Below are 14,292 nucleotides of genomic sequence, written 5' to 3'. Positions count from 1 at the left end.
AGCACGTGCTCGTGCACCGTGCGATACAGATGAGCTGAGCCCTCACATGCCGTGGAGGTAGACGCCAATCACTTATGGCATTGTAGATTTATATTTCCAACAAACGAAATCACATAACGATGTTATTTTTGAACTCTCATATAATTTCGTATTCTGTCACTAACATTGGAGATGTTGCTGTTGCTTTTGCTGTTGTTAATGGCGGCAACTTTTTTGGCTTTGTGCGTCTGAAAAATCGTGCCACATAATTAATTGACTTATTGTTATGCAATTTCAGATTGCAAAATATATATTTTTTTTTGGAAAGTTATTTGCTATTAGTCAATTGAGTAAACATTTAATTTTCATGATATTTTTATATTATTTTATTATTTATTTCGCCAAATTAAGTACTTATAAATATATTGTCACCGACAATAAGTTCAGCCGACCAGTAAAGATTTGAAGCTATTAAATTTCATAACCATTACTTCTCTCTTATTCGTTTCATTTTTGTACATCGCACTTAGCTTTAACTTCATAAAAACTTATGTCCGTGACCTGTGTATTGTAAATATTTTTTAGTATATTATATTACATACCTACATAACCAGCAATAGAATCGCACCGTATACCTATGGAGTATAAATAGTAAAGGCTGAACAGATTGGAAGCACTTTTTCCAATAAGATTTTTTTGACAGATCACGCGCGACTACAGTCAAACTAAACACATAATTTTTTTCAGTACTTACGGAGATTTTATCAAGAAAAGACTTACACCTCAACAATGTTTAAAAATCGCCCAAATGTGTTACGAAAATCGAGGCTTTTCAAAAAAAGTGATCATCGCGCGCTTAGGCCAACTTATAAACCATCGGCAAAATTGAGTACAATTTTTAATTATTGGATGATACTCGACCGACTAGACCAAGTACAATCCGAAGTGAAGAGAATATCACGGCTCAAAATGAGAATTTTGCCGAATATCCGGAAGAATAGATTCAGCGTCGATCTCAAAAATTTTACTTATTTTATGGCACTACTTGGGCGATTTTACACAAAGATCTTGGTTTGAAAGTATATAAAATACAGGTATTCCAAGATTTGTTTTGATCGATCTTTCAAAGCGTCATAATTTCAGTATTTGGGCTCTTGAAAAAACTCGCCGGAGATCTGCATTTTGGCACCCGAATTTCGATCAGGGATGAGGCCCATTTTTGGCTCAATGGCTACATCAATAAGCGAAATTACAGTATTCGGGCTGCAGGACAACCAGTTGCCATTCAAGAACAGTCATTAAATTTATTTAAAACAACCGTTTGGTGCGGCGTATGGGTTGGAGGAATCATCGGTCAATATTTCATCAAAGACGAGGCTGGCGTCAATGTAACAGCGAATAGCGAACGCTATCGCACCATAATAAACTCGCCATGACTTTTTGATGTCGGAAATTGAGGTCCGTCATTTCCACAACATTTGGTTCCAACAAGACGGCGCTACTTGCCATACAGTCCGTGTAGCAATAAATTTAATGCGTCGTCGTTTCGGTGAGCAATTTATATCTCGTCTCGGACCAGTGGATTGGCCACTACGGTCGTGTGATATCACCCGATTGGATTTTATTGTGAGGTATCTAAAGTCTAAATGCTTTGTGATTAAACCAGCTTTATTTAGCTTCATTTTTCATTTCAGAGTTATTTAGCTTCATTTTTCATACCACTAAGAATTACTGTATTTTTAGACTATTAATTGAATAAATAAATAAATAAATATATGTAATTGACGCTTACCTCTCTTTTGAATGTTTGGTCGAACTCCTCCTCCTATTTGTGGCGTGCATCCTACAGTTTCAAGCCGATTCCGAATGGCAGATGTTTTTTATGAGGAACTTTTTCACGGTAGAAATAAACTCAGAGCCTTGCCGAGAGGTGATCGCTATTAGAAAAACTATTTCAACAATTTTGGTGTTTCATTCCCGGCGTTTCGAACCTATGCACTTCTGCACTTGAGCCAAACTGACACGGGTCCCACGAAGCAGCTGAAGCTCTTGGCCTGTAATAGGTGGTAGTTGAACTCTATTAACGGCATTCCTGTAGAGAATCCGAGCGATTTTATGAACTTTCGCGGATATACTTACGGTGATTCTTGTGCATACAGAGCAAACATACATTTATATATATTTCTTTTGAGTCACATATTTATATACGAGTATAATTATACGGACATATGTACATATTCCTTAAGCATTCCTGATTGCATTGTGCTCGATGGTACCTTTGCTTCCCCCTCTTTTTATATGAATCGTAGGATTTAATAGGTAGTTTAACCACTGTTTGCGCATTTTTTGCATATAAGCTCTTTACATATGTACCTACATACAGGGTGCGCCATCTTTTATGTCGGTGCGTAAGCGCTGAATAACTTTGTCATTTACCAACCGATCCACTTCAACATACATGTTTTCGATACGTTACTTCAGTACAATTTCAACCATGGATCGCTTTACACCGAAACAACGCGCTGAAATAGTGACGCTATACATCGAAAACAGTCGTTCGATTGTTCTAACTCAACCCGTATATCGCAAAAAGTATCGCTGCAAACAAGCACCGTCTGACAATACTATTCGCCGTTTGGTGTAGAATTTTTCTGAGCACGGCACGTAGGAGATCGTGAACATGCCGTTCATCAACGACCAAGACGCTCCAATGAACTTGTTGAAGCAGTGAGGGAGAGCGTTGCTCCGCGGCGCATTTTAAACGAAGATTTAAATTTGTTTCCGTATAAAGTGCAATTGACACAAAGAATATTTCCGACAGATCATTCGCGTCGCTTGGAATACGGCCAAACAGTCGCTCGAATGGTTCACACTGAACCAATTTTTGGAAGCAAATTTTAATGACTAACGAGACACATTTTCACCTCTCTGGTAGCGTGAATAAGCTAAATTGCCGCATTTGGGGAACTGGGAGTCCACACGAGATCCATGAAACGCCATTGCATGACCGGAAAGGCGGAAACTGTTTGGGCCGGCATTTGCGCCAAACCATTATTGGGCCATATTTTTACCGAGAAAACGAAACGGTCGATGGAAACCGATATCGATGGATGTTGGCTCATTATGTCTGCCCGCAAATGCCTGAGAAAGGTTTAGACGGTTACTGGTTTCAACAAGACGGTGCACCATGCGACACTGCGAATGCAACAATTGAATTTCTGCAACGAAAATTCCCGGGACGTCTAGTGTCAAAAAGACCCGAGAACGACTGGCCCCCCAGATGTCCTGACTTAACACCCCCGGACTTCTTTTTGTGGGGTTATCTGAAAACTAAGATTTACGTCAACAAGCCGCAGACTATTGACCAGCTTAAGGCAAACATTCGTGCCGAAATCGACGCTATAAAACCCCAAATGTTTGACAAACGCAGAAAAAAGATCGCAGTTTGTGATTGCTAATAGAGATGGCCACTTAATTGATATTGATTTTTTTGATTCAAAACATAGTTTTAATAAATTGTAAATAACAAACCAAATAAAAATACCTCACTTATACTAATTATATTAATTTTTTTTTAAGTTATTCAATGTTTTCATACCGACATAAAAGATGGCTCACCCTGTGCATTCGAGTATTTATATTGTATATAAGTACATACTTTTAACACTGCGCTATTTTCATGGAGCAAAAATGTTGATGGTATATTTTAATGGAATTATTTTATTGTTTTTGTGGTAAAAGCAGAACAAACTGTTGCAAGTGTAAGTAGTTATACCTAAATGTAGCTAGTTTTAAATGGTTACATACGTACATACACACACAGCTGCAGTAAGAGAGTTGCAAAAGTTGTTAGGTTAGGTAGGTTAGGTTAGGTTGATGTCAGCGCCAATAAGGAGGCGCTAAAGGAGATAGCTAAGGCCCAGTTTAAGTTGGTTGCATTGTATAAATGAGAAGGAATGGAAAACACTATGGCAGAAGGCGCAATTAAGTTAATTAAAGTTGGCTTTTTCACTTAGACACAACATTAGAACTCATAATCCTCATGACCTGTAAACAAGTATTTTAATGAGCCAATTATACTGTTTATATACTCAATAGAACTCTGTTATTATGCTACTAGCACTAGTTGGCAGTGAAATTTAAGTGTTATTCTAGGGTTCTAATACTTTTAGAAAATTTAATTTAATTGTATTTACTTAGCTTCGAGTGCGCGCAGGCCACTGCTGAAAATTGAAGCTGAAAATGTTACTCATACATTTAGTAAATTTCATATTATGCCGTATGCCGCCGTGGCCAAATGGGTTGGTGCGTGACTACCACTCGGGAGTACGTAGGTTGGAATCTCCTTGCATGAAATAGCAAAAATAATAGAAAAAGTTTTTTTTTCCTATAGCGGTCGCCCCTCGGCAGGCAATGGCAAACCTCCGAAAGTATTTTTGCCATGAAAAACTACTTATAAAAAACCATTTGTCGTTCGAAACCGGCTTAAAACTGTAAGTCCCTCCATTTGTGGAACAACATCAAGACGCACAACACAAATAGGAGGATTTGCTTGGTTAAACACCTAACAGAACTGCACGTACCAAATATTTATTTTATGGCGGCGCGCAATCAGGATTTTTTTTCGAGTAGGAGTTTTATACAAAACATTCGCAATATTCTGAAAAAGAATTTGTAATAAAACGAAACAAACTATTTTTTAACGAAAGCAAGTTAAATCCACATCATAATTTTATTAAAATTTTTGTTTTATCATTTGCGGTCTCGAGCCCAGGCACTAGCGAAAGGTACTCACCCACCAACCTATTCCGCTATGGCAGCCTCCCGATTATCGCTTTAGTCAGTAAACACTTTTGTAGTTTATTGACTTTTGTAATAGAAAAACAAATAATAATTCTCAAATAAACTCACCCAAACCAGCACACCAGTCGAAGCGATAGCAGTAATCACCAATTTCGCCTTGCAACAGGAACCACCAGACTTATCATATTCCGTTATTACCTCCTAACGCACTTTTGTTTTAGTCCAACACAGAATATTTCCAACAATATCTGTATGTATTTATAATCCCGCACAGCCACAATAAATAACTAAGTTTTAATTTTTTGAAGTATAAATTTTTCACGTTAATTTTCCGCACCAGCGTCACCAAACTAACTACATAATATTAAAAAGAATTCAAATTTAGATCTAACGTAAATGTTCACTTTTCATTTTAACATAATTTTGTAATATGTATGAATATTTTATGTTGCTTATGAAATTCTGATTAATTACTGCATAATGCAATGTTTACTAGCATTGGGCATAGCATAGCTTCACATTCATGAATTGCCTGGTCTCTTCCATTTTATAACTTCGTACAATCGTCTTACTTTAAAAGCTCCGGTTGTCAGTTAATCTTCACCGATAGTGCCAAAGCGAATTACACTTCCTCGGGAAAGAAAGTGGACAGCCTATATCGTATGGACTACTACTTCCGTTTTCCTCAATTTTCTCCACTAAAGCAACAACAGTCCTCTATGCCAAGCAGTATTCGTTAAAATCTAAGGGGAAATGTATCATATGCACAGATAGCATGTCCTGTTTTCAGGCCATAAAGAACTATAATAGCTCCAATCACATTATTGGAGCCTTAAGAAATATCCTGATTTCTCACCCGCATAAAATCAGAATCATGTGGGTACCAGAGCAGTCATGCATCAACGGCAATACAATCGCTGATACTAATGCCAATGACATGAGCATTACACCTACCACCACATCAAATCTTATATGTAAAAATTATGTTTTTCGACTCATAGAGCAGCAGAAGCAAATTATGTTTTTCGACTCATAGAGCAGCAGAAGCAAACCGTAGCTACAAGTTTGGTTTGCTTCTGCTGCTCTATGAGTCGTAAAACATCATTTTCTGTAGGTTCACTATCGCCATCACCAATCCAAGATTAATCCTAAACGCACTAAACGAAGTTATCTATCATCCCTCCCATCTAACTATACTACGCCATATACTCGCCTACGCATTAGTCACAGTGTAATCACTAATGCATATCTACTGCAAGGAAGGCAACCGAGCCCGTGTCCTTTTTTGTAATATTCCAGCCAATTTACTGCACTTATTAGTATTTTGCCCTGGAGTAGATAAACAAAGCCATCAGCATTTTGCCGGTCATGATGCACTAACACTACTAATTAACCCTTCCGACGCCAACATTTAAAAAATCTATAAATTTCTAAAGTATTCCATTCTTCTACAGCGAAAATAAACAATTCTTGGTAAGCCAGCTGAAGGCTTCCATTGCTAGCTCTACTTTTTATTTATTTAACAATTTGATTGGTAATTAAGTAAGTAAGAAATAAAAAATGAAAATAATAACTTCACATTAGTAAATTTGTTTCCAGTGCGTGTTGAAACTCAATATTTTTAACAGATTTTATTTTAAATAGTAAAATAAAAAATTTATTCATTAGTATTGTAGGGAGGTGGTTGCCTCTAGCGGAAAGAGTCAAGCCTCTTGTGGCTAATTTTGGTTAAACGCGATGATCAAAATAAAACTACTAACACAGATGTTTCAGTAAACGATGCGTAGAATTTATTGAACGCAGTACGAATGAAGTCAATACTTATATACAATAATCTCTTTCTTATAACTTAGTCGTTTGAATCAAGTAGAAAAGATTACAATTAAACTAAGTATAAATTATGTTAGAAAATAATAAATTTATCATATAAGGCCTCTTTTCTTCGCGAAGCGTTAGCAAGTGGCGATATAAATAAACATATCTTTGCAGCGCTGGAATAAAGCTGCCTAAAATTACATTTATTTGTGCCCATTTACACGAGGAGACATCTGGAAGGGAAACATTTTGTTCGGGGGTGAAGGACGGCCGCGGAAGAGAGAAGGGAATTTGTCTCCTGTACTGGCGACACGCTTTGCTCTTCTTATTCGTATTTCCAATCTTAAAGCAATTTTTGACAGTTGCTTCATTTGTTTTCTTCTTTTGTGGGAGAAGGTTCTGAGTTATGTGTTGGTTTTCAAGCAAACGGAAGATAACAAAGATGACAAACATCCGAACACTGCTTGGGAAATGCACGATTATTTTTGCTAGTAAAGTAGGTATAATTTAAAATATATTATGGGGCATGTTTATGTTGAATTCTAATTTTCCCCGCATTTCTAGATACTCAAGTTAATTTTAAGTTAATTATTTATGTATGAAGTAATTTTAATTTAATTTTTTTTATACAAGTACAACAATTTATAAATATATTTAAATAAAAAAAACAACAAATTATTTATTATTTAACCAGTTTGGATTTTTCATTCATATATTTAAGAAATTGTTGACGAACATTTTCCGCTTTACACGTAAGCGCGTGCTAGAATACATCCGAACCAGACGATGCTAAAGTATTAAATGTCAAAATGCCGCGGAAACATTTTTGCCCGTGTGTACGCGAATGAAACATCAAAAGAGAATTTCCAGTGTCTCCATTCCAGATGTCTCCTCATGTAAATCGGGTCTTTGTAAGATAGTGAGTTATACACGTAAGCAGCAAGTCTTGTTCGATAACTTTGTTGCTGCTTTCACATGCAAATTTTGCGTCAAGTGAGCTGCACAGAGAAATAGTGAGCAGAGAAGTGGCGAATAGAAGAGGCATATAATGTTTAAAATGTATCAGAAAATTCCGTAGGAAGATAACATAGGTAATGTAATCTTAACATGACAGAGCAAAGTTGACATGGGTAAATTACTTGTAACATAATCGCATTCGCATATCGGCCGCTACAGTATTATAATAAAGTTGGAATTTTAAATTGCTTACAACGAGAAACAAAACATATATGAATATTTTTAAACCTATTTATTTATACTAACCCTAAAATATTATGCTTAAAATTTTTCACTTAATTACATTTCAGATTATAATAAAAGAATTGCATTGTTACGAATTAATTGTTTTTTTTGTTTGTTTTTTGTAGTTATTGAGAATTACACTTAAATAAGTAACGTAAGTTTTACGATATTACTTTCAAAATGCGCTTACATCAAATTTCGACTGTCACTAATAAATGCATAAATAGTACAAGAAATCTCTATGAAAAAATCTGAAAGCAAAAAACCAAGCAAATTCTGTCTATTCAAATCACATCTCATCACATTTCATGTACTCGTACAAGGATGGAAATTTTGAGAAAAGCTGAATTAATGAAACAAATAAGGAAATGATAAATTTAATTTGGACTGGATGTAATTTTTGGGATCAAACAAAAAAATAAAAATAGAAGGAGTTATAGCTTATAAAATCCGGCGGACGATCGGAGAGTCAGTCTTAACATATAATTAATTATTTGTACCGAATGTGAGTAATTTGGCTTCATCTATAACTGGAATATCGCACTTTGGGTTTTTTGAAAATTACGGTTATATCGCTGGTAGACGGACGGTTTTGCCCATTTTAATATTAACTCACCTCGGGCAGAGAAAAATTTGTGTACAAAGTTTATTGATATATTTTAACTTTTGATGAGCTATCCCACACATCAAAGGCGGACATACTCCTCCTTACTCTCATAAATCTGTTTCTATATCTATAGCGATTCCTGCCTTGCTGATTATGCTGTTACATGTAACCGTTATGTGAACAAGCATGAAATACCCTTGAGCCACAAGTGTGCAGTTAATCAAGGTGGCGCAAAATTAATCATCCAATTTGAGTTCTAAATAAAATTTTTAATAAATAAAAGAAATGATTTAGCTAGTAAATTTACCATGATACTTTTTGCTATTGAAAATAGATCCGATTCCAATGCGATTCTGTAGTAAGGAGAATTCAAATTGTTTGCAAACATACACACTGACATATGTTAATATATACACATTCATTTTGTCTTCAGTTTGGCATGTCATTTTTCTATTTTAAAATTTCTGAATCAATTACTTAACCAGTTAACTGTGGCGCTCCCATTTAAAAGTGTGCACAGTTTTGTGTCGCCAGAATTGAGCTATGACGAGTATATTCGTCAATCACAGAGTAAGTTGCGCTGGTAAGATATTGGATGAAAAAGATATTTGGATAGTTGCTCATTTTGGGGACAAATGAACTAAAAATAAAAAAAATAGTAACTTACAGAACTACTGGACAACTTTATAATATTTACGCACTTGAAATTCTTACGTTGCACTGTACTTATTTGATAAGAACCGCCGACACTTGGTAAGATATGGACTGACACACACGAGTTAGCTTTCTAGTTTATAAATACACTTTTTGACTTTTGCCTTTGCCCCTTTTAGGTTAACATCTAAAAAACGTTATCATCGCACATAAATAAATTCATTATGCGAACTGGTGAACTTTTTCAACCAGTGCATACGGGGAAGCATGACATCATCTCAAACTGTTTATATTTTCTATTTGTTTGTTTTATTCCGGCATAGCCTCAAGATATTCTGAACATCTTGAAATTTGAGAATATGTGTTGTTTTTCTCAAAAATTGTTATTTAAATAGCCAATGGTCACTAATTTATACGCATGACGAGTATACTCGTCAATACACAAAATTTTGCCACTTCTCCATGACGAGTATACTCGTCAATCACAGTTAACTGGTTAAATAAAGCGTTTTGAACAGGTTATGGGTCCAGCCACGAGCGGTCACTAGCTAATGCGATGAGCTGGAGTGCGCTCGAAGAAAAAGCATTGGCCATGATCACATTGAGTGTGAAGCCTTCACAGTTGTTCTGTACGACAGTGGCGAGGGCATGGAAAAAGCTCAAAGATGTGCATCAATCCAGTGGGTCAATAAGAAATGTGTCTCTTTATAAGCAGTTGCTTGGTTTGCGGATGAAAGATAGTGACGCTATGTGCAGCTCTCGGAACTAAACATTAAACTAAGCGAGGAGCTCTCAAGCTGGCCTAAGCAGTATGCAGTATGTTGCAGTGAGCAACAGGCATTCTATGCAAATACAAAGTCATTACGAAAAATGAGAGGTGAAAAGAAATATGTCAAATGCTACAGGTGCGGGCAGCGCGGCCATTATAGAAATCAGTGTAAAAATAAAATAAAAAAAGAATCGACAAAATTGCAGCAACAATAACAACATCTATCGTTTACAGTTTTAGCAGATGCAGATAATTTAGAAGGATCGAGTACAGCTGCGTGAGTTATGTGTAAGCCTCTGTTAATAACAGAGCTAATGTTGTTAACATGACAATAACACATTAGTGATGTTAAACAAATGTTCAACGACAAAAACGATGTTAAATGTTAAGAAACTAAATATTAAGAATTGTTAATGGAAAAACAATGTTGGGGAACTTAAATTCAACAGTTTTAGTAACAACAAATAAACAAATAGTAAAACGGAATGTTGGATGGAAAAAAAATTAAAAATGATGATTTTTGTTTAACTGTTCATAAAATGCAGCTTTGTTTTAGGTAATAAGCAATTTATTTTATATTAAAATGTACAGATTAGTCTTAAGTTGACCTTGAAGATTAAAGTCTTGTTTTCTGCAAACTACTCACTAATTCACTTTAAATATGTATATAATTCGCGCGTAGGCTTTTCACGAATTATGCTTTCCGAGAAGAGAATGTGGGGTAGGCTGGCAACAACCGTTATTTGTGCAGTAGGCAGAGGCGACGTTATTCTTCGAACTGATTTCTGTGAGCTGAAATTAGAGAAGCTGTTGCATGTCCCGCAAATGAAGGGGAAATTCGTTTCGATTAGTCGAGCCGTCGAGCGTGGTTATACAGTTATTGTAGTTTCAATAACAAGTGCGTGGTGGTAAGTCAGCAAGGCCAGCAGATTTTGCAAGCAGTGGGATGAACAAAATGTTTGTATTTGAAAGTAGCAGCGACTTATGCTTAGAGCGTTATATACAGCAAGAATTTTCAAAAAAACCATTTTTTTCTTATTATAATTTTTTTTTCTTAATATACATATATTTAAGAATACACACAGACACGCAAATTTGAAAACGCGTTTAAGAGTGCTTTTCAAATTTTAAACGCGTTTGGTCAACAACCGATTTTGTCTTTTGAGAAACCGCCATTTTGTTATTTTGCTTATTCCTTCGATTATTACTAGATTTAACATTACTTTAACGAAATCGGTTTGGTTTTTTAATTTCAGAGAATCCAGTTCAGAGGCATATTGACCACCGCAAAACGTTTTTTTTGAGAGAAGCTCCCGGAGATCAGCTGTAGCTCCTTTCCAAATAAATATTTTTACTAATACTAAGCCTTAAATCACAGTTAAAAGATACAAATATTTGAGATCAAGAAATTTAAAAGTTGTCTCAGAAAAAATTCTGGAAAATTCGCTTTTTTCAGTCTTCTATGATTAAGCGCAACTCAGTGTAGTGCAGTGGCATTCAAAGGACGGGGTTTTCGAAAAGTTTGTGGTATTTAAAATATGGTAGAGCGTCAGACTGGACGAAAAATCAAAGTGATACGTAGCAATAATGGACCAGAATACGCCAACAAACATTTTGACGATTTTTTGAAGCATTAAAAGTATATATATATTTAACACGTTCGCGAACACTAAAAATTTCAGGGAGCTGCAAAAATAGACAGGCAATTATTTTTGAAACTAGTTGTAATATCCTAAATCTGGTTATACATATATAATAAGAGTAGTCAGAACATCGTATTTTAACTGTTATATGAAAGTACTTAAAGAATCAAGTGGTCATTACCTTGAAATGTATATTAATTACAAACACTTAAAGTTACATGAAATTAAATGAACAAAACTTGGCTTCAAAATTTGAATGCTGTAGCATCCACGTCATTTTGCTTCACTATAAAAATAAATGCTATAGCATTCACGTCCGCGAGCGTGTTAACGATGAAAAAGAAGAAATTTGAAAAATCTTCCCATTGATAAACTGATATTAAATTTTTCAATATAAAAACTTTAGGGGCGGGTATAAATTTCTAAATAAAAAAATCATTAACATTATAGTAAAGCCGGTTTATACATATATGGACATTAAATGTAAAAAAAGGAATCGTAATACAATAAAAGGCGCTCTCGCCTTACGACAAATTGATGCAGTTGAAAAAAGTAAGATCCCAGTTATAAAAACATAGCAAAAAAAATTAATATTTTTGTATCTACCTGATGTGCATACTTTTACTTTGTTATTTTTTTATTGGAGTGATAAAGTGGGGTTAAACGAAAAATCTCTTATTCGAAAAAAGGGGAAACAGGAAGTACCTTTTTGCGATTTTTTTCCCATTTCGTGGAATTACCTTTCATAGATATAACACATACATACATGCATACATATTGGTGCTGTAAAATTGTTCTATCTGAAATTTTTTATACATGAACTCACAACAATTCGAGTTGTTTTTTATTCTCTTCAACATTTAAATTTCTTGTACTCCTGAATAGTACCTTTTGCGGCATTGTTGTAATCATTTTTACCTCATACACTTCCCCTTGCATTCACATTTATTTGTATATAGCCGTGGTTTTTGCAAGTGATTTTGTACACACACAAATACAACAACAAAAATGTGTTTTAATTTTGTACCAGGCTCTGCCTGCTGCCTGCTGCCGCTCTGCTCTGCGTTATATGGCAATTTATATCAGAACTCAGTAGAATTATGCTTCAAATGATGTCGGGATATTGATGGTTATGGCTAAATTGTTGTCCTCTGCTGGTTCACTCTTCAGCTCAACTGAAACGAAAGTTACATGATTTTAATTCAAATGCATGTGCAGGCGTACATTAAATGGATGCATAAGTATGTGTGTGGATGTATAAGTGAAAATAAATATTTGTGAATAAGAAGCAACATAATTTATTTGTTAATTTTTGCTTCTTTCGACTTAATTAAAAAAAACATATGGCATAAATGCGTTAATAAGATTATTAAATTAAAGCTTTGTAGCGTCGCGCTTTATACTCCGCGCGTCGAGAATTGCAATGCATCATTCTAAAGATAGTTCACTATTTTATGCGTAGGTGCATTGATCAGTTTTTTTAAATTGTAAGACACATCCAAGAGAACTGCGAATTTACATAAATTTCCTGTGACGAGTTTAAAGATTACGCAATGAGAGACTGCGGTGGATAGATGGTCGATTTGTACTATGGAGCTTAAACCATTTTATGCAGATTGTGTTCAGGGAAATGCGTACATAATCGAGTAAAATGGAAATTATTGCACTTTTTAATAGAGAGAAATGTAGGAGTAGGGTAGTTGAAGTGGGGTTTCTCCAAATTAGCATACGACTGAAGCTAAAACTTTAGGAAGCGCGTACCTGTAAAGGAAAGGCTTTCCAAATTGGATCAAAATGGGGTGACTACATGAAAACTAATAAGCGACATGACTGTTGATAAATATATATATGCATATATGTATATACAATTAATATTAACTAAAGATATTAATAATATTAATAATACTTCCTCTCACCATGTGCAGAGGCATGGATGATAGACTTAAGGGGGGCCTCTACTGTAAAACTTAAAAAAAATCGATTTTTTACTTTTTGTTGAAACATACTCAGAAACAACTCCAGAATGTTCCATGCAAATCTTAAAAAGAAATCTTGAATAGTTTTCAAGTTATAAAAGTTTTAGCAAAGCAGGTATAAACTGAGCGCTCGAGCGGTTTACGGTCATATGCGCTTGATAATGCGCTTGTTTAAGCGTGTTTTTCTCGAAACCACGTTTTCAAAATTGCCCACATCACAGCTCCGTGAAAAATTAACATATCAAGCTCAAACTTTGATGGTATATTTTTAACAATATTTACTAGTTTTTAAAGCTATGGTGGGAAAAAATTTATTATTTATAACCCCTTTTTTAATAACAAAATGACAACAAAAAAATGTCGATTTTTTAAAAAACTTCAAAAATTTTACAAAAAAATTTTTTTTTTGCAAGTAATAGGCTTAACAACTAAAAATAATGATATATAATAAAAAAAAATTGGTTTTTTTCATTTCAGATTTTTTTTAAATGCGCGACAGTGTGGGCAGATTTCAAAAGGCGTTTCGGGGGAGCGGCTGTACAGCTGCCATTTTGAAATGAAAATAAATTAAAAAAATTTTTTTGTACACTCAAGACCTGTGTTTATGTAACCCTAAACTTTTTTTTACTAATTAAATTAATACAAGTATGAAAACAAAATCCATGAAAATTTGATTTTTACAGTAGAATCCCTCCTTAAACGGGTCGCTCTTTTCACCACAGACTTCAAATTCTCGCTCTTTAACTATGATGAAAAAGAAAATTGTGAGGGGAACTTGTGCTGGCGCGTCACTTGGGGACTGCT

At 34.9% G+C, this 14,292-nt stretch overlaps 1 protein-coding gene across 1 annotated transcript in view; it reads right to left on the bottom strand.

Annotated features, from left to right (window-relative positions):
- Positions 1 to 12,057: 12,057 nt before the first annotated feature.
- Positions 12,058 to 14,292, bottom strand: part of LOC128859701 (uncharacterized) — a 46,697-nt gene continuing 44,462 nt past the window's right edge. Inside the window, exon 7 of the mRNA XM_054096718.1 lies at positions 12,058 to 12,687. Coding sequence (XP_053952693.1) covers positions 12,611 to 12,687 — 77 coding nt within the window. The 3' untranslated portion in view covers positions 12,058 to 12,610. The remainder of the gene's footprint in view (positions 12,688 to 14,292) is intronic.

Source organism: Anastrepha ludens, chromosome 4 (genome assembly GCF_028408465.1).
Source record: "Anastrepha ludens isolate Willacy chromosome 4, idAnaLude1.1, whole genome shotgun sequence".
NCBI classification, from domain to species: Eukaryota; Metazoa; Arthropoda; class Insecta; order Diptera; family Tephritidae; genus Anastrepha; species Anastrepha ludens.
The sequence above is the reverse complement of the archived record's forward strand: the minus strand, read 5'-3'. Positions and strand labels throughout refer to the sequence as shown.